This window comes from Narcine bancroftii, chromosome 1, assembly GCF_036971445.1.
Source record: "Narcine bancroftii isolate sNarBan1 chromosome 1, sNarBan1.hap1, whole genome shotgun sequence".
NCBI lineage: Eukaryota > Metazoa > Chordata > Chondrichthyes > Torpediniformes > Narcinidae > Narcine > Narcine bancroftii.
In genome coordinates this window covers 424,893,197-424,918,179 of record NC_091469.1, presented here as the reverse complement: position 1 = coordinate 424,918,179, position 24,983 = coordinate 424,893,197, and the positions used below count along the sequence as shown (strand labels likewise).

The following is a 24,983-nucleotide window of genomic DNA, read 5'->3' as shown; positions in this document are numbered from 1 at the left end:
AAATTATTCATCAACTTTGCCCAAATCCAACCACGGTTAAGGCCAGTCTCTTTTATTTGCATTACTGCTTTGTATCGGAAAGCTCCAACACTATTTGTTCTTTTCCTGAAGAGAACCCTTTGCTCTAGCTTGGAAAGTTGATCTGGTGATTAATTAAATTAACCACATGAAAGAGCTTGTATATTATCACTAAGACAATACTGCAACCCCTGCAAAAAGGAAATGGCAGAATATACCAGACACCTACTGTATGGTCACTCCACATCAGACAAATGGCTGAAGTCATGTCAGAGCTAATTCATGACAAAAGGGTAAATATGCCTATGATCACTTGTGAGGGAATGTAGCTTGGTGCTTTGGTCAATGTAGGCATCAAGGCAATACAACAGCAGTGGTTCTCTGGAAGTCTTCCCTCTTTCTCATATTGGCAGGTCAAGAACAAACACAGCAAAATAAGTATTCTCTAACCAAAACCAACTTGTAGGCACTAAGTTGTTGCCTTGCATGTAGATAAATAATTTTGGAATGTGAATATAAATGCATAAGTTGCTGGAGTTTCCACTGTCCCCAATTAATGAGCTGTTTCAATAGTTTAAAACTACCGAAATATAATGGATCTAGTCTCCTAATTACCTAAAAGTCTTGTATTGTAGAAGGTGCCTTTCGCCCATCTGATGGAAGGACCACTTACAATTAAATTCTACAGTCTTAATGCATATTATTTGACCATAATTACTGCTTCACAAGTACAATTAATCATTTATCATGGCTGAACAATGATACTATAATTGAACTGTAATGTATAAATGTCTCGCATTTGTTTGCCAATAAACTAATATACCACTAATTTCCTCGTATCATTAGTTTTGTTATTTTCATTCTACTGGTGATATGAAAGTCTTATCCATAAGTCCTATTTATTTTTGAAACATCACGTTGAAAAAGCAAAAGAGGTGGATTTTACAAAGTAATATCAACAATGCTCACTCATCAGGGAGCTAATTGAGCAAAAAAGTCTGTTCCACATTTGTCTCTCTTACAATTTTCTAGCTGTTCACTTTGCAGATAATTCTGAATGGTCCTTGAAGTGCAAAGGCAATCCTTGGTATTTTAAGAATTTTGGCAGTGATGTATCTGCCTTGAATCACACATTAAAGCAACACAGTTACTGTACATGGTATTTTTCACAGCTGAAACTCATAAATAATCACCATATGTCTGATCTTGAAATTTTCAATTTTGAGAAAGCAACCTAAATTTATCCTACTCATTCACACATCAAGAACCTAAAATAGTTCATTTTAAATTGTTGTCACTGATTACTTTTTAAATAGAAAATATTTAGTAATCTTTAAATTTAACACAGTTTAGTTTATTTAATTCCCACTGTTCATATGCATATTCTGTGAATACCTGTGCAATGGTTCTATCGGGACACCAAGATCTGATCAGGAGAAGACGTCGGAAACAATCCAAGCACTGGTCATAAGCATTTGGCAGAACCTCTTCTTCAGGGGCTTCTTTATCAAACCAGTTCTTCCACTGTTTCTCATTTCTCACAATCTATTTCAATAATATTCAAAGATTAGGCAATTACAAAAAAATCTATTCTTCAATAAAGACATTATTCAACTCACCAATGTATATTGTCATATTTTAAATCTCACCATCTACATAAATTATAACCTAAATGATTACAAAATTTTAAACAATTTGTGTAGCTATTTTCATCTTCTATTGGTTCACAATATAAATTACTGCTGTTCATCTCAATACACTGAAAACGATCTCACTGTCAGCATTGAAATTACTTTTACACTTCATTACTTTATGATTCGTTAAGTATTTTGGCTGTTTCAGTGAGATGGATTTTCATAGTATCAGTTTTAAAGAGAAATATCTTCCATGTTGTACTTTATCTATGCATCTGCTACAAACATCTTCACAGGTATGTCAACTAAAAAGACTTTAGCCAATTAGTTTTAGAAAGTCTTTCTGCGTGCACTGCAATGCAAGGAGCAGTGATATCCAACATCAGTGTTAGGAGGCTCCTCTTTGTACTTTCTCACACAAAGTAACCAAATTTACATAGTTCTCAGTTCTTAACATACTTTGTCCAAGACATCTGCAAATTGGCCAAGTTTACTCAGTTCCACCAGGTTTAACCAGGTCATATCCAAAATCCACTTCGCAGGTTTTAGAGGGCAAGCCTTAAGGTCTAATGAAGCACCACCTGGGGTACATATAAAAAAAAACCATGTTACACAAATATAACTTCAATCATATGCCTCAAATAGCATTTGGGATTAATTTGATTTTTTGCACTGTTAAATTCTGAAACTGACATGTTAGCTCCTCTGACACATTACTGCTCCAGGATACATGGGTATTCATTGAAAATTTTTAAAAATGTTATTTTTTCTAATGGAATACATTTATTCATTTCTATATACCATTGTTGTATTCTCAAGTTATCTTCTAATTTCCAGGCTGACATCATACATTTTTTTGCTACAGCTAGGGCTATCCTAACAAATCTTTTTTGTGCACCGTCCAAATCAAGTCCAAATATACAATATTTGAACAAATATGGGAGCCATACATGAAACACAATAGAGAAAACCTACCGGGGACATCTACCACCTAAAATTACAGAAGGAGAAGGGAATGAAAAGAATTGACTCAGTGGAAATTCTTGTTTGTTTTTATTGAGTGACAACATTGTTTGACAGGTTTAATGTATCTTAGATTCTGAACTTTAAATGAATGGGAGGGGAGGTAGGGAAGGTGGGATGGGAAGAGGGAGGGGGGGAAATGACACTGTATATTTTTGAAAAGGAAAATGTATGTATCTTGATCAATGTGGTTTATAGTGTGAAAAATTAAAAAAAATTAAAAAAAGAAAATTTGTATGATTACATTCAACTAGAGCCCGTATGTTAGTAGTAACCGGTGATTGTGTGGAAAATATTCATAAACTGATGAATACATTGCAAGATCCAATGAAACAATATCAAGTTAAAATGTGCCATTTGATAAATGGTCCCCAGAAGGGTTTGTTTCTTTTTACTTTTTGACGTTCTGACCTTTTATAAGGATGAGGAACTCCTCATGTTTCAGTCTGTGGTGCTGCATGTCAATCTTAAGTGCGAGGAGAAGAGTGAACAAAAATTTGTGTTCCTCATACAGACCACGGGCTGCATACTTATGTATTTCGTAAGTCATGTGCTCAATGATATTGGCGATTCTCTTACTGGTAATGGGACTTTTAATGGATCTGCAAGATAAGATACATTTTCAACTGAAACAGCTGTATTCAATTTTGTTAACATGACCTTAATAATGAAATTCTGAATGCAAGATTATTGAAATGAAGGAACTAAAATCTCTTCTCCATATGTATTTACACAACAGTCAATCAAGTAGAGGGAGTTACAATACATGCCTGTATCAATAGAGGGAGGAAAAATTCACCCATCATCAACAGGAATCCAATCAAAATACAATGGTAGAGACCTACTAGAGCAGCCAGTCTCAACTTTTTTTGGTTATGGCCCCCTTAGAACTCTGCTCAAAGTTCTTGGGCACTCCTTTCCCTGCAGAGCAATCAAGTTTAGTTGGTTTCTCCTGCACTTCTCTCCTACTGACTATATTTTTTAAAAATTGTGATTTCAGTGCGTAGCACTCCAATAAATGACCCCTGTTGAGATTGGCTGCACTATAGTAACTGCAATGCTTTAAATCCTAGTTATGACAATTCTAAAACCGGATTGGCAGTTTCAAGGATTACAGGTAGACTGCAGCAAAGATCATATAACGACTTGACAGGACTTGGATGGAGCAGAATTTGTTTTCTCAAGCAATATGGATGGCCTTACCAGACAGGGGGCAGAACTCAAACTCTTCCTAGGAAAGGAGACTGGGCAGATGGCTGAAATATCAGTGGGAAAGCACTTTGCAATAAATGAGCATGACTGTATTAGTTTTAAAATAGTCATGGAAAGAGATTATACTGGATTACAATAGCTAACTTCAAGCTGAATACAATGATAATTTCAGATTTGCTGTATCATGTAGGAAGTTGGAGAAATAGTAACTTTTTGGATTTAGCATGTTTAATCACATAATGATGCTGACACATTGCGTTAGTTCAACTGCACGTTGCACAACAAATGTGAAGAGCTCAGGGTTTGTCTTGGTCATCAATTTTACAACCAAAATAGAGCTCATAGGGTCTCTTAATAAGTGCATTCATGCTGTGTCTTTGAGCCTTAAATGTATACTCACCACAAAAGTTACAGAATGTATCGCAGCTGTTGCAAAATTAATGAGACATTTCTGCTGTCTCTTCCTGATCATGATAAAAGCACACCCACTATGCTATTGCCGGAAAACATGTGCATCGACATACAGTCATTCTATATCAATGTAATGCACAGCATCCATATATGTAAGCTACTTTTATAGCCTGTATGCATCTATCCTGACTAAGCATGCCCAGGCCTAAGACAATACTTGCATTGCATCTGCACTGAATACATGCCGAAACTGACCAAAACAGCTTGCTTTGTGGGGAACATAGTATTCAAATATGACAGGAAATCACAAAAATAGCTTATATCTAAAGAAAAAGGTATGTAATAGGAATTTAAAAAAAAATTATTAGTATTTCAAGAATAAACAATTGAACGATACAATTATACAATGTACAACATAATTAAAATAAAATTAAAAAATGAACACAATTCAAAAATCCAAAGCACATTACATAAAAAAAACAACCTAAAGGAGAAAAAAGATGAAATTATGAATTATTTTCCAGTTATAATTTTTTTATATAAAAAGGGTTTACAAATTTCTTCTCTTTCTACAATTATCAATGTTCACATTATTCGCAGTTGAACAGTTATCAAAATCAAAAGAAAGAAAAAAAAATCCCAAACAAGACCCCGACAACTAAGCAAAGTTAAAAAAAAGATACTTGGAAATCAAGTGACACCAACCTGGAACAAGAGAACATAGTTCTAGAGCATCTAAACACTCTAATTTTTTTAGGTTATGATAATAGTTTGTAAATGGGCCCTGCATATTTTGGAAGTTAATATTTGAATCTTTAATAGCATATCTAATTTTTTCCAGACTTAAATAAGACAAGATATCACTTAACCATTTTGTACATGTCTTTCCATTTAATCAAAATTGCACATCTGGCTATCAATGAAATAAAAGATAAAATTCATACATTCTTTTGAATAAAGCAATTAAAGAGTAAGGTTCTAATTTGACCTTGAGAATTGCTGATAAATATTTTTTTAAATTTTATTTAAAGATTTTACAAAGCATAACAAAAAAAAACCTACAACAACAAAAAAAATTACCCCCCTTCCCCCCTCTACTAACCCCCCCCCCCACCCCATCCCTTGGAGCCTTAAAAAAAATTGGGTATTTAAAATTAACTGTTCGATGTGCCAACTCTGTACATATCATTTACTTATGATCAATAGCCATATGTTCCAAATACAAGCTCCACATTTTAACAAAAAAGGAATAATTATTTTGCAAATTATAAGTTATTTTTCCAAATATAAACATGATTGTAATTCATTATGCCGTCTTTGTATATTCAGCTCTACCTCATTTTTCCATGTAATTGCTATACATTTTCTTGCTACTGCTAACCTTATCGCATAAAATTCAGTTGTGGTTTGTCCACTTGCAACCCTGCAATTAATACATTCATATAACCTAATAATCACATCATTGGATCCAATCACAAATCAATTTTGAATAAATCTCTCAAATATTTTATGACTTTTTCCCAAAAAGATTCAACTTTCCTACATGTCCAAACAGAATGTATAAAAGTACTTATCTGTTCCCCACATCTAAAGCACAAATCTGATGAACTAAATCCATATTTCTTCAACTTTTCAGGAGTTAAATACAATTGATGAATAAAATTATCATCAACCATATTGTATCTCACATTAAGTAATTTTGTAACACTATCAGTACACATATTTGACCATTCTTCCCAAGACAATTCAATACCTAAATCTTTATCCCATTTTTCTTTTGTTTTATTCACATCAACTTTATTTTTTTTTCTTGCAACAACCTATACATATCTGAAATAAACCCTTTTGTTCCTTTATCTACAAGTAAAATCTCAAATTTCATTTGACCTGGTAAAACTAAGTCCCTACCAAAACGTGTTTGTAAAAAAAACTCGAACTTGATAATAGGCCAAACAAGAGTTTGATGAAATACCAAACTTCTCTTGTAATCTATTAAATGTAGAGAATCTACCTGCCTCAAAACAATCTTGTATAATACTTATTCCTTTCATTTCCCAATTTTTCAAATAAGGATTATTTAAAGAAAAAGGAATTAATTTATTCTGATACGATGGTTTTACTGAAATTTACCCTTTAGAACCTATAAATTGGTCTCGCTTGTACCAAATACCCATTATATGTTGTAATACAGGTAATTTATACTTTTGTAACAATGAAGGATTCCATTTATATTAATAAATTTCAATTGTGCCGCCTCGTAATAATTTTGAAAATGTGGTAATTGAAGTCCACCCCATTCATACCGCCATGTTAATTTTTGCATAGCAACTCTTGACAGTTTACCTTTCCACAAAAATAAATTACTTTTGTAGTGCCTTCCATACTAGAAACTTGTCTTATACCTTGAGCCAGAGGTTCTATTACCAAAGAAAACAAAGCTGGTGAAAGAGGACAACCCTGTCTAGTTGATCAGGATTAAATGTCGATGAAATCTGTCCATTTGTCATTACTCTTGCAGAAGGGCTATTATACAAAGCTTTAACCCAACTAGTAAAAAGCAGTTCAAAATTAAATCTTTCTAAGACCTTAAACAAAAAATTTCATTCAACCCTATTGAAAGCTTTTTCTGCGTCTAATGCTACTATCATTGGTTGATTAACCTGCTGTCTTGCTGATAAAGTTTGAAAGATGTCTTTCCAAAAATTTTCTAGATTAGGACAATTCCACAACATGTGAATCAATGAAGCATCAAAAGAATTTGCATTATATCTGAATATAAACAAAATTTAACTTTAGACATATGTATTCTATGGACCACTTAAAATTTCAATAAACAATGTCAAGCACAAAAGGAGGTAGTATTAATTAGATTACAAATAGAATCCCAAAGCTCATCCAAAAATTATAAATTCAAATCCTGTTCTTGATCTTTACTAATGAGGCTATTCTCAAGTCCAACAAATTGTTACCCCTAATAGATATTGAACCTTTATGAGAAAGTTGTAAATCAAAAAGTACATCAAGAATATTTGCCTCAGGAATTCACGGAAAATCAGGGATTTTTGATTGAACAAAATGTCTAACTTGTAAATATCTAAAAAAAAATTTAGTAAGTTAAATTTTTACCACCAGTTCTTCAAAAGAAGCAAATTTGTTTTGAATAAAAAGGTCTTTAAAACATTTAATACCTAATCTATGCCAGTCCTCAAAAACAGTATAGGAATTTTTAAGGTGATTTTTGTGAGAAGCAGCTCAAAATTCTTAAAATGCACCCAAAAGTGTTAAGGAAGCAAGATCTTCATTGTCTAATGTCTCCAAGATTATGAGAGCATGGATAGGGTGGACAGCCATCTCCCTTTTCCCAAGCCAAGAGCAGCAAACACCAGAGGACAGCTGTACAAGGTGGGAGGAAAGTTTATGGAAGATGGCAGGGATAAGTGGGATTTTTTTTAGACACAGAGTATTGGGTGCCTAGAATGCACTGTTAGCGGTGGTGGTGGAGGCTGGTACAAAAGGGGCATTTAAAAGACTCTTAGATAGGTTCATGAATGCAAGAAAAATAGAGGTTATGGATGTTATCAAGAGGTTAGTTTTTTGAGTAGGTTTATATAGGTCAGCACAACATCATGGGCTGAATGGCCTATGCTGTTATATTCAATGCAAAAAGAATGCACTTGTCCAGAGCTAAAATCCTAAATCAGAGTTGATTGGGAGAGGCCATTTTCAGGCAAAGGGACATCTGTCAAGTGGGAGGCTTTTAAAAGCAAGTTAAGGATAGTTCAGAGGGAGCAAGTTCCTGTTCTAATGTTAGAGAGCCCTGGATGATTCAGATATTCAGGGGTTAGTCAGGAGATGTTTGTCATACATGAGAACTGGGATTAAGTGAATCCCTTTTGGAATATTGGGGTTGTAGAGCAACCACAAGGACAAAAAAAATGACATGAGATAACTGATATAGAAAGAAATACTAAGGAAATCTGCATAATGGGCAAAAGAGTAATTAGAGAGAGTGTAGTGGGATCAGTTGAAGACTACCATACTGCAATCCACTGAAGAGGTACTGGGCTTCTCCTCCAGGAAAAACAAGGACTGGTTTGACGAAAACAGCCAGGAAATCCAGGAGCTGCTGGCAAAGAAGTGAGCTGCCCACCAGGCTCACCTTACAAAGCCGTCCTGCCCAGAGAAGAAACAAGCCTTCCGTCGCGCATGCAGCCATCTTCAGCGCAAACTCCGGGAGATCCAAAATGAGTGGTGGACTAGCCTCGCCAAACGAACCCAGCTCAGCGCGGACATTGGCGACTTCAGGGGTTTCTATGAGGCTCTAAAGGCTGTGTACGGCCCCTCACCCCAAGTCCAAAGCCCGCTGCGCAGCTCAAACGGCAAAGTCCTCCTCAGCGACAAGATCTCCATCCTCAACCGATGGTCAGAACACTTCCAATCTCTTTTCAGTGCCAACCGCTCAGTCCAAGATTCCGCCCTGCTCCAGCTCCCTCAACAGCCCCTAAGGCTAGAGCTGGATGAGGTCCTCACCCTGGATGAGACATATAAGGCAATCGAACAACTGAAAAGTGGCAAAGCAGCAGGTATGGATGGAATCCCCCCAGAGGTCTGGAAGGCTGGCGGCAAAACACTGCATGCCAAACTGCATGAGTTTTTCAAGCTTTGTTGGGACCAAGGAAAACTGCCTCAGGATCTTCGTGATGCCACCATCATCACCCTGTACAAAAACAAAAGCGAGAAATCAGACTGCTCAAACTACAGGGGAATCACGTTGCTCTCCATTGCAGGCAAAATCTTCGCTAGGATTCTACTAAATAGAATAATACCTAGTGTCGCTGAGAATATTCTCCCAGAATCACAGTGCGGCTTTCGCGCAAACAGAGGAACTACTGACATGGTCTTTGCCCTCAGACAGCTCCAAGAAAAGTGCAGAGAGCAAAACAAAGGACTCTACATCACCTTTGTTGACCTCACCAAAGCCTTCGACACCGTGAGCAGGAAAGGGCTTTGGCAAATACTAGAGCGCATCGGATGTCCCCCAAAGTTCCTCAACATGATTATCCAACTGCACGAAAACCAACAAGGTCGGGTCAGATACAGCAATGAGCTCTCTCAACCCTTCTCCATTAACAATGGCGTGAAGCAAGGCTGTGTTCTCGCACCAACCCTCTTTTCAATCTTCTTCAGCATGATGCTGAACCAAGCCATGAAAGACCCCAACAATGAAGACGCTGTTTACATCCGATACCGCACGGATGGCAGTCTCTTCAATCTGAGGCGCCTGCAAGCTCACACCAAGACACAAGAGAAACTTGTCCATGAACTACTCTTTGCAGACGATGCCGCTTTAGTTGCCCATTCAGAGCCAGCTCTTCAGCGCTTGACGTCCTGCTTTGCGGAAACTGCCAAAATGTTTGGCCTGGAAGTCAGCCTGAAGAAAACTGAGGTCCTCCATCAGCCAGCTCCCCACCATGACTACCAGCCCCCCCACATCTCCATCGGGCACACAAAACTCAAAACGGTCAACCAGTTTACCTATCTCGGCTGCACCATTTCATCGGATGCAAGGATCGACAATGAGATAGACAACAGACTCGCCAAGGCAAATAGCGCCTTTGGAAGACTACACAAAAGAGTCTGGAAAAACAACCAACTGAAAAACCTCACAAAGATAAGTGTATACAGAGCCGTTGTCATACCCACACTCCTGTTCGGCTCCGAATCATGGGTCCTCTACCGGCATCACCTACGACTCCTAGAACGCTTCCACCAGCGTTGTCTCCGCTCCATCCTCAACATCCATTGGAGCGCTTTCATCCCTAACGTCGAAGTACTCGAGATGGCAGAGGTCGACAGCATCGAGTCCACGCTGCTGAAGATCCAGCTGCGCTCGATGGGTCACGTCTCCAGAATGGAGGACCATCGCCTTCCCAAGATCGTGTTATATGGCGAGCTCTCCTCTGGCCACCGAGACAGAGGTGCACTAAAAAAGAGGTACAAGGACTGCCTAAAGAAATCTCTTGGTGCCTGCCACATTGACCACCGCCAGTGGGCTGATATCGCCTCAAACCGTGCATCTTGGCGCCTCACAGTTTGGCGGGCAGCAACCTCCTTTGAAGAAGACCGCAGAGCCCACCTCACTGACAAAAGGCAAAGGAGGAAAAACCCAACACCCAACCCAACCAACCAATTTTCCCCTGCAGCCGCTGCAACCGTGTCTGCCTGTCCCGCATCGGACTTGTCAGCCACAAACGAGCCTGCAGCTGACGTGGACTTTTACCCCCTCCTTAAATCTTCGTCCGCGAAGCCAAGCCAAAGAAGAAAGAAAGAAGTGGGATAAGTCTGGTTGTGTATATGTGGAGCTACAGAAGATGGTCAAGATCTTAAATGAATATTTCTTCTCCATATTAACCTTTGGGAAAGTCTGGAATGCTAAGGAATTCAAAGAAAAGGAGACTGATGTCTTGAAACACAAATATATTAAAGGAGGGTGCTGGTGGTCTTAAAGTACACAAAGGCAAATAAAGTTAAGGGCCTAACCAAGTGTATTCTTGGCATTCTGGGAAGCCAACGATAAAAAATTATTTGGGCTCTGGCTGAGATATTTGTATCATTGTTCATTATGGCTGAAGTACAATAAATCTCTCTTTGAATCTATTTCATTTTGTCCTCTAAGACAGTCAGAAACAAAAGGATTTCGAGAGGAAAATATTGTCAATATCTGCTCTTCAGACATTCTCAATCAGTAGATTAGGGAAGATGCATTATCTACATGTTATTCATATTGTCCGCTTTGCGAGTACTAAGTACTTTGGGAACAGAGATGGGCTCAGTAAAGTGAAATTAAGGATTTACTACATCAGAAATAACTCACAATTAATATCCTACTTAAATCTACAGCACACACAACAATTCAGTAGATCCACTGATGATAAATTAGATCATTGTTTTTTTTTCTGCAGGTTCCAAATAGTGACCATCTATTATTTGTGAGAACATGAAAGACTGAAAACTTTTATGAGCTTGTTTTTGTTTTAATGCATGTATTGAGGCTCTTCTATTTTAATAGAAGGAATGATCCATTTTAAAATAAAGTATGAACAAAGGGATTAAATAAAAATGTTTTCTACAATAATTCTCAGGCCATAGTGAAATAGAGAATATTTTTGTTTTCTATAATAATTATTTAGCAAAGATCAGGACTGCTGCAGGCAGAAATTTTGTGAATTTGCAAATAAAGTCACTGAAAATTTGTGTGTGAAGTTCATTAATATAATTTTACAAGTTATTATCAAATGTTACATTGCAAGCTATTTACTTTAACCTTACACATAAAGGTAACACTCTAGCACAATTTAAAAATACCAGTGCACCACCATCAAATCTTTTAGGTTTAATTACCTGGCTAATGATATATCAAAGAGTCCTAGGAACTGGCGTAAGGAGGTTTGATACATAACATTCACCATAGTCATCTCAGTAATCAAGAAATACAGGATACTTCCTCTGGTTGCCACTATGAGAAAAGATAAAGACATTTATATTCCTAGTTTTCCTGTGGATTGCACTTTGACACCACCTTTAGCAACGTCCAATTCAAGATGCCATGGAAATGATATGTGCAAGGCCAAGATTAACATGGTTGATACTGTTTACACTATTTATTTAGTGGTTCCAATGAAATCCACCCCAAAACTTCAGGAAATTTTGATCCAGAATATACTCAAATTGGATACCAAGTGTTACACCCAGTTGAATATTTTCCCATGTACATCAATTCATTTAAAATATTCTGTCGTGCTGGAAGAGTAACCGCAACACGGGTGGATACACTGAAGGTGGCATTTGGTATGATTGCCTTAATAGGTCAAGGGATTGAGTATGACAGTTTAGATGAAATGCTGCAGCTGTACAAAACATTAGTTAGAACACTGAGTGTTGTGTGCAGTTCTGGTTGCTGCACTAAAAGAAGAATGTGGTTGCAGAAGTGAGAGTGCAGAAGAGATTCACTGGATGGGAGGGCTTTTAAAAGGAAATTAGACAGGATGGATTTATTCACTGGAACAAAGGTGTGATCTTACTGAAGTTTATAAAACAATGAGGGCAAAGATAAGATGGATAGAATATTTTTCCCAGGGCAGGGTGGTCTGGGACTGGAGGGTAAAAGGTGAGAAACATAACATTTAAAAATCTGAGGAGTAAGTTTTTCCACAGAGAAGATGGTGAATATCAGGAACAATCTGCCAAAGGAGGTGGTGGAAGCAAATACAGTAACAACATTTAGAAGGTGTTTGGACAGATACTTGGATAGGAAAAGCACAGAAGAATACTGGCTTAATGGAGACTAATATTATTGGTGCATAAGGTCATCGTGGATAATATGGGCAAAGAAGATCTGTTTCTGCGATATGCAACTCTATGGTTAAGATACAATAAAAGAATGAGAGAGAAAATTGATTCAAAATTGAGAACTGCAAATAGAAAGAACATTTTAAAAGTTAGTATTTTAAAACCTCCACAATTAAGATATTACAAGATTCCACAGACTTTATTCATTTAACTAAATATGTTCCAGATGCAAATTGTCAAAATACATCAAAACATATTCAGGAAGCTTAATTAATTGAACTTCCTCAACCCCAATGCTTATCAGCAATGCTGCAGTAATGCTGTTCCCTGAAAAATACAACAAAGTAAAAAAGATTAAATGCAGTAGCCATAGGCCCCGTGGCTCCTTAATTCAGTGTCTCCATTCAAGAGGAGCAAGTAACCATGGAATAGGAGCAGAAGTAAGCAATGTCACCCTTCAAGACTGTAACAACATTCAATAAATTCATAATGGATGATCCTCTAACTTCATATCACATTTCTATTTTCACCCCTCAATTCCTTTTGTGTTTAGAAATCTATCTCCTTCTTGTATACATTCCGTATCTTGGCCTCCACAACCTTATTTGGTAGAGAATTCTAAAGTATCACAACCTCTGAGAATAAATTTCTCCTCATCTCAGACTTACAGGTCTTTCTTTCTATCCTGAGTTTATGATAACTTTGTTTAGAACACCAGGCCAAAGAAAACATTTTCTCAGCATCAAAACTGTCAAGTCCTGTTACAAGAGCTTTTCTCATTCTACTAAACGGTAGCAAATTCAGCCTTGGTCAACCCAATCTCCCTTCACTGGATGTTCCTGTGGTGCCAAACCTCATATTGTCTCACTTATATCGGCAACAAAATCTATCAGCTTCATGATTGAAAAGGCTTAGTATCTGAATATTTACAGCTCAGGAAAATTCTAAATATTAATATAGACAAATAAAAATCTTCAGTCCTCAATATCCAATCTCTCTTATTGAGACAGTTCCCAGGTTCTAAACTCACCCAATGGTGAAAACATTCCCAGCATCTATGTTGCCAATCTCTCTCAGAAGCATGGATGTTATAATCAAATGATCTCTAATTATTCTAATCTCAAGTGAGCATTGGTCATGTTGGCTTAATGAACCAGGTCATTAAGCTTGCCAGCTGCGACTCAGCCACAAGTTGTAGATCCTGAGGATTGTTTCCAGTTTGCTACAGTACAAGGCCATTGAATTGGATTAGAGAGATGTAGAAAGAGTTCAAATGCATTTTTACCTTTTATATTTAAAATAAATTGACAAAAATCTGTGATACAAATTATTTGAAAATATTTAATTATAAATAAACTTTATCTACAAAAGTATTTCCATGTCAGAATCCTTATTCTTAGGCCAGATAATAATGACATTAAACTCAGGACCTTGGATGCAGAGGGTATCCAGCCTCTTGGTGCCAGCATCATGAAGCTCTGAGCTTGGATTTAGTCATGAGCACCAGTGATTAAGCAAGATGTTAGAGGTGTTAGAGTGTGACTTTCTCCATGTTCTGACTGTGGCATTTGGTATGATTGGATACGTGCTGAGCTACAAAAAGCAGCTCACAGGCAGCAAAAAACAAACTGCTGAAGGAATGCAGATGGGCAGGCAGCATCTGTGGAGGCAAAGAAATACTTTTTTTTGTGCTGAGGCTACATCAAGTCTGAGAGTGTAGAGGGTAGATAATAGGACTTGCCTCACAGGCATTCCTTCATCGAACTGGTAGCATTAGTATACTTGGGCCCCATCTCTCCTCCCAGTAAAAAAAAACACACTCAGCATTCAATCTCGTAAATATACACTGTACTAACTCAAAATGACTTCTTTGATACAGAGATCAAAACTGCATGAAGTCTTCAAAATTATCTCATCAAAGACCTGTGAATTCTACCAGATTTACTTACTTTTGTACTTAAATACCCATATCTCATGTAAATGCACAATAAGATCACTCAGTACTTTCTCACCATTAAAATTTAATGATCTTTTCTATACTTCTATATTTAAATTGGAAGGATTATTTTTCTTTGTCACCTTCAATCCAATCTTTTTTTTTTCCCTTGTTCTGTGCACTTAGGAACATAGGAAGTAGGAACAGGAGTAGGCCAAAAATGGCCCATCGAACCTGCTCCGCCATTCAATAAGATCATGGCTGATCTAATTTATGACCTAACTCCACCTACCTGCCTTCTCCCCATATCCCCTAATTCCTCTATCATGTAAAATTAATTTAAACTAATTGTGAGGAGCATGGCATAATTACAACTGTTCACAAACTGGGAATTCAAGAGAAGGCACTGCACTTTTCGAATGGTTGACTTGTCAATGAACAGCATCACTTCTTCACTCAGATTAAAATCCAACCCAAGATTCTTTTCCATTTACAACATGTTCTCACCTGGTCTGTACTCCTCACGGGCAGCATTAATCTGTATCTCTGTTTCCGCAGCTATCTGTAGCTTCTGCGTGACTTCTTCGGCTGTCTTTTTGGTACTGCTTAGGACTGTGATAATACTTCCATCCTCCACAAGAGAGCCCTTTGTGCTCGTCAGACAGTACAATAGGTTGTCTTCCAGTTCTTTCATCTTCCTCTTATTTGAGGTTACATCCTCCATTAGATCTGTTCGCTCCTTTTCCAGTTCCTAATTTTGCCAGATCATATATTACTTTAAATTTTATATTTATCTATGCAATTATAATGTCCATTAACTAGAAACTCAAAAGCACTCCAAAGTGAGTCATTCTCAAATGCCGCAGATAGGTTTTTGTTAATCATGTTGACAGTGTAGTTCCCAGCAATTTTTTTTTACAATTACTGATAGTTATTTTTCAGGAGATGAGTGGACAACAATTTAAAACCTCTATTGTATAAATATGAAACCTTCCTGAATTGCCTTTCTTTTTTATTATGATTAAAAAGACATGGAATAGCAACCTCTTCAATTTCAGGGCTTGGGTAGAAATCTATACCAGATGTGAAGTTCTTCATTCAGGAATGTACACAGAAACTATTCCTTCCTCCCTGAAGTGATGCATCTCATGTTCCTACAGTACCATCCCATGAAAAATATGGATGTGTCAGAAAAACTAATCTACTTGGGAAGTTTAAGGAAAGAAATGGAACTATTTAATAAAAATTGGAAAAAAACATGTTGCCCTGATTGACTCTGCCAGTCACACATAGCAACTCTTGTTGGTAATCAGCTTAATGTCAGATCTGGTTGGTAATAGGGAGACACATTAAGTGGTTATTGGTGCCTGTAATTCACTACTTCTAACTAAATTACTGTATGTCAAATTTGGTTCCAAACAGGTAGAGGTTCACAGGAATCACCTGTTGATTTTCCAATTGTGAGACAGATAAGTGGCTCCAACCCCATTATTGAAAGAACAAAAACACATTGAAGAAACTTCAAAGAGAAAAGGATTATACAAGTAGACAGTCAAAAACAATATATAGATGAGCTGCAAAGACAAACTACTAAATTACAAATGTAAAGTTGACATTTGTAATCTAAGACTGAGAATCTGCAGTTGTCTAGACTAATTTTGTATCCGAGGGAAAACTTTCTGTTTTGTTCTGGAAATTTCATCAGTACCTCATAATTTTCATGAAAATATTAAAATGCATCCTCCTTGTTCTGTATGCATCATTATAGATTGTTGCTAACTTGGCTGAAAGACCTTTTGCATGTGATTCTATGATTTTCTTACTTCTAATTCTTTAGATAGACCTCTGTACTATTATTGACAGAAAACAAATAAAAATTCCACAAAACTATGTCAAAGAAATTGGATTATATCTGATGGAAAAAATCATTTTTATCTTTCCCAACATTCAATGCAATAATCAATATTCAAATTCTATGCATCTTCACCTCATTTTACTTAACTTCGGTTCATAAAAATCTATTATTTTCACTGACAACAATTCCAGTTCCAATTGATATTTGCAAAAGAGAATTTACACTCTGGTCCCACAGAGTCCATAGGAGGTAAAGATATACTGTATAAACGATGTTTCAGGCCTAAACCCTTTCTCAAATTAATGAGGAAAGAAACACAGGTGTATGCTCATATCTTGAGGAAGGACTCATGTCCAAAATGTTGGGAATCTATCTTCACCTGCTGTGGATGCAGCGTGACTGGCTGAGTTACTCCAGTATCTTTGTGTTTTGACTGCAAACAAGAGTTTGCAGACTTTCATGTTTCACTCCAGAAGAGAATTTTGTGTGTTTCTTAATCGCTCCAAAATAGATTGGCTTTAATAGTTAAAGTATACCATCCAAATCCTTAACTCTCCAAGGGAATTACCCTGTAAATTTCTCAATATTCTTAAAACTCCAATCAGATCAAACCTCAGCTTCTAAACTCAAAGGAACACCACCACACTTGGCCTTTTTTTCCCTCCTCTGAAAGTCTCTCTCCAAGGCTCAAACTATCCTACTTGGAAATACATCATTGTTCCTTTATCGTTACTGGAATTAACTTCAAAGTTATTGTCAGAGTGCATCACATACAACCCTGAGATTCTTTTTCACGTGGGTCAGGCAGAATTTCTAATTTCTAATTACCAATAACTACCACAGCATAGATCTTTATTGACTACAGTTGGGCATTTAACACTATCATCCCCTCAAAATTGATTAGCCAACACCCTACTATGTAATTGGATCCTAGATTTCCTCACCTCCAGACCATAATCAGTGAGGACCACAATCCCCATCAGTAGCGGAGCACCACAGGGCTGCGTTCTTGGCTCCCTGCTGTACTTGCTATACGATTGTGACTGTGTGGCTCAGTATAACAAAAGCACCATCTACAAATGGTCTTGGGTTGTATAAAAATGGGCAAAGAGGGAGGATGAAAACTTGGCTGAATGGTGCAAATAAAAACAACGTCAGCAAAATCAAGGAGATGATTATTAATTTCAGGAAGGGAAAACTAGAGGTGTATGATCCAGTGATCATGTGGAGAATCAGAGGTGGAGAGAATGAAGAAATTTACCGTAAATATTTGAGTGCAATGCGAAAAACTTTGTACCGAAATTTGAGCCCAAAGGGGTGGGGGGGCGGTCGCATTATACACGAGGTTATAATTTTAAATAATTTTTCTGCCACTTTTAACAATAAGTAAGATTATCAGGAGCTGCCTACATTGACAACAGCGCAACTAGGGGGGCGGGGGGCGAGATGGCAGCACAACTCAGGCTGGCAAGGGAAGGGGTTGTATTATACACGGGGGTAAAATTTTCCCCCTTTTTCCCCTCAAAAATGGGGGGGGTCCTCATTATACACGAAGCACATTATGCACGAATATTTACGGTAAGTTCTTAGGAGTCACTATCTCGAAGAAAGAATGTCAGCACCTCTACTTCCTCAGGAGTTTGTGGAGATTTCGTATGACATAGGAAACCCTGTCAAATTTCTACAGATGTGTGATGGAAAATATGCTGACCAGCTGCATCATGGTCTGGTATCGGAACTCCAATGCCGCTGAGCGTAAAGCCCTGCAAAAGGTAGTGGACACAGGCCATCGTGGATAAAACCCCTCCCGACACCCAGAACATCTACAGGGCATGTTGCCATCATCAACAGCCATCATCAAGAATCCACACCACCCAGCACACACTCTGTTTTCGCTACTACCATCAGGAAAGAGGTACGAATGCCACCAGGTTCAGGAAGAGTTGCCTGCCCTCCACCATCAGACTCCTCAACAACAAACTCAATCAGGGACCTTTGACTTTTGCACTTTATTGATTTTTTTTCTATCTCTGTATTGCATAGTTTACATTTCTTTATTTGTTTACATGTGTACTTTGAGCCAGTATTTTTTTGCACTGCCAGTGGTGTTTATTCTGCCTCGCCCACAGGAAAACAAATATTTGATGTCATGTATGTACTCTGACAAAAAGACTGAAATCTGTAAATTGTACTCAAGAAGAAATGTAAGCAAAAGGAATGTAAATAAGAAATAAATAAAAACAAACTGAAAATACAGAAATTTAAATATTCAGTAATAAATAATGAGAAAAGTGCATCTTTAAATGAGTCTATGAATGAGTCTGCTGACAGGAGTCTGATGGTTAAAGGGTAACAACTATTCCTGAACCTGGAAGTACAAGTCTTATGGCATCTGTACCACCTTCAGCAGTGAGAACAGAGCATCTCCTGGGTGGTGTGGATCCTTGATGATTGTTGCTGCTCTCTGACGGCAACATTGCATTTAGGTGTCCTCAATGTGGGGAGAGATTTTGCCTGTGAGTTACTGGACTGTGTCCACTACCTTTTGCAGGGCTTTTCGCTCAGATATATTGATGCCCACATACCATGCCATGATCCAGCCAGTATGCACAGTTTTCACTCCACAACTTTAGAAGTTTTCCCAGGTTCTGAGGTCTTCTGAGATCATGGCCCACAGGAATTTAAAATTCCTCACCCTCTCCACCTCTGCTACCCCAATGATCACTGGATCGTACATCTCAGGTTTTACTTTCCTAAAGTCTACTACCAGCTCCTTGTCTTGGTGATATTGAATGAGAGGTTGTTGTTAGTACACCATTCAGCCAAGTTTTCAATCTTCCTCCTGTATGCTGAATTATCCCCCCCCCCCCACCCATTTTATGCAACCCACTACAATGGTATCATCAGGAAATTTTTAGATGGTGTTATTGTCATACCGAGCCACACAGGCATAGGTATAAAGCGAGTAGAGCAGGGGACTATGTATGTAAACCTGCAGTGCCCGAATAAAGTTGTGCTGCTTGCCGATGCCATTTATTTTCTGAATTCTGAAACACTATACAACAATCGTGCAGAAGCACCATCACCACTGAGCCTGCTGCAATTCAAGGAGGCAGTTCACGTCATCTTCCTGAGGATGAATGGAAATCATCTTCCTGTGAATGAGCCCAACAGGCTTGAGGTTTGCGCAAACATTTTCATTCTCTCACTGCTGTGGTGTGAGGTCTCCATCTGCTTCAAAAAAGATATCTGTTGCCCAAGAAGAACAAAGTGCCCTGCCTCGATGAACACCAGCTGGTGGAACTGGACCAAATCAACTCCTGCATCAAGAAGTGATAATGGACCAAATCAACTCCTGCATCAAGAAGTGATAATGGACCAAATCAACTCCTGCATCAAGAAGTGATAATGGACCAAATCAACTCCTGCATCAAGAAGTGATAATGGACCAAATCAACTCCTGCATCAAAAAGTGATAATGGACCAAATCAACTCCTGCATCCAGAAGTGATAATGGACCAAATCAACTCCTGCATCCAGAAGTGATAATGGACCAAATCAACTCCTGCATCAAAAAGTGATAATGGACCAAATCAACTCCTGCATCCAGAAGTGATAATGGACCAAATCAACTCCTGCATCAAAAAGTGATAATGGACCAAATCAACTCCTGCATCCAGAAGTGATAATGGACCAAATCAACTCCTGCATCCAGAAGTGATAATGGACCCAGTCAACTCCTGCATCCAGAAGTGCCCGGGCCCACTTCAATTTGCCCATTATCGCAATAAGTTAACAGCAGATGACATTTCTCTGGCCCTCCATTGTGTGTTCAGTTACCTGTGGACCACAAGAACATGTATGTAGTTCATTGACTACACTTCAGCATTCAACAGCACCACATCTGCAAAGCATGATAAAACTAAGGGATCTGCATTTATCCTTCTGCAACTGAGTCTGCTGCAATTCAAGGTGGTTCACATTACTTTCCTGAAGATAAATGGAAATATCTTCCTCTTTGGAAGACCCCATTCAGTGTGGACTGGCAACATCACCCCCTCCTCTCTGACTATCAACACCGGGGCACCTCAGCCCCCTGCTAAATTCCCTGTGCATCTGTGATTGCATCGCCAAGTTTGGCTCTAATAGAATCTATAAATTCACTGATGACACCACCATTGTTTTTTTTTATATTTTATTTTTGATTTTCCAAGACTCACACAAATTCAAAATCACAATACAATCTTTCACAACTATGATATATTAAATTCAGAGACAATTTTTCTGCCATCCACCCCTCTCTCTTCCCTCCGATACCCTAATACCACATTAAAATATTATGTAAATTAAGCAAACAAAATAGTCACAGAACCTTAAAGGAACCAAATATAAACCCAAAATAACATAAATTAAAATGAAAAAGATACGAAACAAGAGCACGTCATCTGCGCCATGACCCACTTCATTTATCTCAATTGTTCCACTATTAGTACGGATTTTTACCTTTCTTCTATTTAGAAGGGGTTTAACTATACTGTGTACCTATATGTTGCAGATAAGGCTGCCGTATTTTCTCCTTAAATTGTACATGATTTTCTCTAGGGGAATACAACTCTCTCTCCGCATTCCATCGTGTAATGTTTAGTTGGGACTTCCATATGATTGCAATACACTTCCTGGCTACCAACAAGGAGACCTTCACAAACCAAATGTGGTATCGGGTCAGTTTAAAATTCATACCCATAATGTTTCCCAAAAGGTACAATTCCGGATCCTGTGGAAAATCCACCTGAGTGATTTTTTTTTCCAGAATTTCCCGCAGGTCCTCCCAGGAGGTTCTCACCTTTGTACACAGCCAGGTTGAATGGATAAAGGTTCCAATCTCCACACCACATCTGAAGCACATTTCCAAAATTTCTAGTATAGATTTATGTAGTTTTTGTGATATGAGGTACAATTGATGCAGAAAATTGTATTGCACCAATCTGTACCTGGCATTATAACTGGTGTCATGCTGTCCAGTCACCAGTCTGACCAGCACCGTTCATGGATTGTTGTCCCGAGTCCATCTCCCACCTTTCTCTTGCCTTATGTAAGCCTGGCTTCAGGCCCTCACTTTGGAATAGGAGATACATCATAGAGTTGAACTTGCATGTATTCATCTTTGAATTATAGAATCTCTATGTCACTACACACAGTAGACAGTCCAAAATTTTCCCTTAAGATCTTAGCTGGAGATAGCAGGAGAAAGTTTTAATAGACAAATCATATTTATTTCTTAGTTGTTTGAATGCCATAGGCTGCCATTGCTCATAATACACCTGATCCCCTTCCGACACCAGGTGTCCAGGATTTTATTATCCAGAGTCATGGGTATTAATTTATTCTGGGTCAAGGGCACTTTAGAAGATATCCCCACCTTTATTCCAAAACATGGATTAATTTTTTGACACCACTATTGTTGGCCAAATAATGCAAAATGATGAGTCAGATTACAGGCAAACATTGAGAATCTGGCTGGGTGCCAGAACAATGTTTTCAGTGTCAACAAGAACAAGATTATTGTAGATTTTCAGAAGAGGAGGCCCAGGGACCACACATTTCTCTGCTTTGATGGGATGGAGGGAGAGAGTGTTAGTACCTTTAAGTTTGGGGAGTTCATATTTCAGAAGACCTCTTCCAGTGGCAGTACACCAACACCTCTTTTTTTTGTTAAGATGTCTGATGAGATTTAACATGTCATCAAAAACTATTAAACGTCTACAGGTGTATTAAGGAAACTATAGTCACTAGTTGCATCACAGCCTGTTTGGTAATTTGAGTGCCCAGGAACGCATAAGGCTGCAGAAGCTAGCAAATGTAGCCAGGTCCATCACAGGCTCCGACCTCCCAGCATTGAATACATTTATCGGAGGCACTCTCTCTGGAAGGCAGCCTAAATCATAGATGACCCTGGTCACAACCTCTTCTCATTGCTCCCTTCAGGAAGAAGATATGGAAGCCTGAAATCCAGCACTTCTACGTTCAAGAACAATTTTTCAACAGCTATTAGGCTCTTGAAGCATCCTTAACTACCCAAATCATAAACTTCTCTGGATCCTAAAGAAGACCTGTCTGTGCTATTGAACTATTGCACTAACCGTAACTATGTTTATAATTTCTTCAAGTACTAGGGAAATTTAATATACATGTTTTAATTTTTTTTACAACAAAAATACCCCTTTGGCAGAAATAATTGTGCATATGTACATTTAACTATTATTAGAGATGCATTTTTATGTTAAATTTGGAGAGAAGCATGGTAAGTATTCCCACAAGCCTGTGTGCCCAAATACACCAATTAACAAACCTTAAGTTTTGGACAGTGGGAGGAAACTGGAGCACCCAGAGGAAACCCTCATGGACACAGGGAGAATGTATAAACTCGTTACCACAGCGCCAGATTAAATTCCAGGTCACTAGCACTGTAAAAGTAAAGTTGTACTTATACACCTGACAATAAACTCCTTAACATTATCTTTGCTGCACTCGCTCCTTGGCCAATATCTTCTCAAAATATGATAACGTCAAAATATGAATTATGATATACATGTCAAATACAAGAGGGGATAGCCATAAGGTCAGAGCAAAAGGTTTAAAGATGTGTGAGGCAATTTGTTTGGACAGAAACATGCTACAGGGGAAGGAGAAGTGAAAAGAGGGAAAGCAGAGGCCATGGTGATGTTCAAGAGGCATTTAGAAAGCCATATGCATGAAATAAAGGGATATCGATCATGTTCAAGTTGATAGGACTACTTTGATTTAATTAAGCACAGACATCATGGCCCAAAGGGTCTGCTCCTGTGCTGCATTCTTCTATGTTCTGACAAGAACATTAAATTTATTCCTACGTGCTTCTGTGTTCTTGCATTAACACTGCAGGCATTGAACTCCTAATGAAACCTCATCCCATTTCAACCCAAGCACACAAATAAAGGAAATAAGCTCGTTTTTTCAGATAGAGATCATCTCCCTTCTTTCACCTCTTCCTTCAAAATTTCAGTACACCATCTGAAAACTTTTGTGGATAGACTCTTAGAGATCCAGCCATACCTCCAAGTCCATTTTGAAAATTCCCACAGTGCTCCTGCCATGCAAGGAATGCAGGCCGTCCTTAAGTAGCATCAACTATTTCTGGCACTAGAGTTCCTACAGATACTAGCAACCAAGTGACTATAGAAGCCAAGAAAAAGAGTGGTGGTCAGCCATTTGGCTCTTTCAGCCTGCTCTGCCATTCAATACAATGACAATGCCATATTTGTGCACTTGGGTTCCTTTTGCATCCAAACATCTATCTTCTTCATCAACATATTTAGTGGCATCCAAAGCCTTCTGTGATAGAGAATTCCACAGGTTCACCTGATCTCAGCCCTGATAACATTACCCCACATCCTGAGGCTGTGCCCCCTCATTTTGTACATTTCCATGAGATTGCCTCTTGCTCTTCAAAATACTGGTCAATACAGCCTAGTTGACCTGCAGTCTTTTTAGCAGGGTAGAAAATTCTAGAACTAGGGGGCACAGGATAAAGGTGAGAGGTGAAAGATTTAAAAGTGATCCATGGGTCACTCTTAAAACTGCAATTCATATGGATCACCAAGAGGTGGTTCATATATTGAAAGAACTGCCAAGAGGAAACATGTCCAATTTTTTACATTCTAAAGACTTTTTGGTGGATATACTGATGGGAAGACCAAAAGCAAACAGAAAGGACTGGCCCATAATGTCTATTTATTCAGCCTATGAGTTGGGCCAAAGGGCCTGTTCCACACCATATGACTCCATGACCCAATCCCTTCACATGCAATAAATATGCCATTTCTGGAAACAATCTGGTGAACCTTCACTGCAGTCTTTTACCCTTCCTTTGGTAAAGAGACTAAAATTGCACACAATTTTCTCTGTGTGGTATCATCGAGGCCCTGTATAACTGAATAAGCCATCTTCGTGTTCAAGAGCACTTGGATCCCTTTTGTAAATCAACAATTCCAGTCCTTAACCATGGAAATAATTCTCTGCCTTCTATTCTGTTTGTTGAAGTGGATAGCTTCACATTTATTCATATTATATTGCATCTGTTATTTATTTGCCCACTTGCTCAACTTGTCAAAATCTCCCTGAACCCTCTTTGCATCCTCTTCACAACTTACAACACAGCATAAGTATTGGTGCCAGCAAACACTGTGCAAAAAAGCCATCAGTACCTGTCTATTTGCACCTTATGCTCCTCACATCCATTTTCTATCTTGCACTAAATGATCTAAATGTAAAATCATAAAAGCCAAGGCTCATTACTATTAACATGCTGAAGAAATTGCAATTTTATCAACACTACAATTATGATTTGACATTAATGAAGACAATCCAAAAGGATATGTTCATGTACATTAATGGGGAAATACACTTCAAAACACTGTACACAGAATATGCAAATATGAACGGAACAAACTTCCCTGCTGACTAAAGAGAATAGAGATACAAGAATCCAGAACAAAAAAACCAGAAC

The 24,983-nt window shown here is 38.1% G+C and overlaps 1 protein-coding gene across 10 annotated transcripts in view; it reads right to left on the bottom strand.

Moving 5' to 3' along the window:
* The window catches only part of dnah5 (dynein, axonemal, heavy chain 5), a 343,529-nt gene that overhangs the window by 25,520 nt on the left and 293,026 nt on the right, over positions 1-24,983 (bottom strand). For 9 of the 10 annotated variants that reach the window (XM_069914167.1, XM_069914169.1, XM_069914164.1 and 6 more), the window contains 5 exons: positions 15,091-15,334; positions 11,700-11,814; positions 3,087-3,277; positions 2,112-2,233; positions 1,414-1,563 (listed from right to left, as the gene is read on the bottom strand). In XM_069914167.1, coding sequence (XP_069770268.1) covers positions 1,414-1,563; positions 2,112-2,233; positions 3,087-3,277; positions 11,700-11,814; positions 15,091-15,334 — 822 coding nt within the window. Of the gene's footprint in view, positions 1-1,413; positions 1,564-2,111; positions 2,234-3,086; positions 3,278-11,699; positions 11,815-15,090; positions 15,335-24,983 lie in introns of those variants that run through there. The other variant, XM_069914173.1, reaches the window with a different exon arrangement.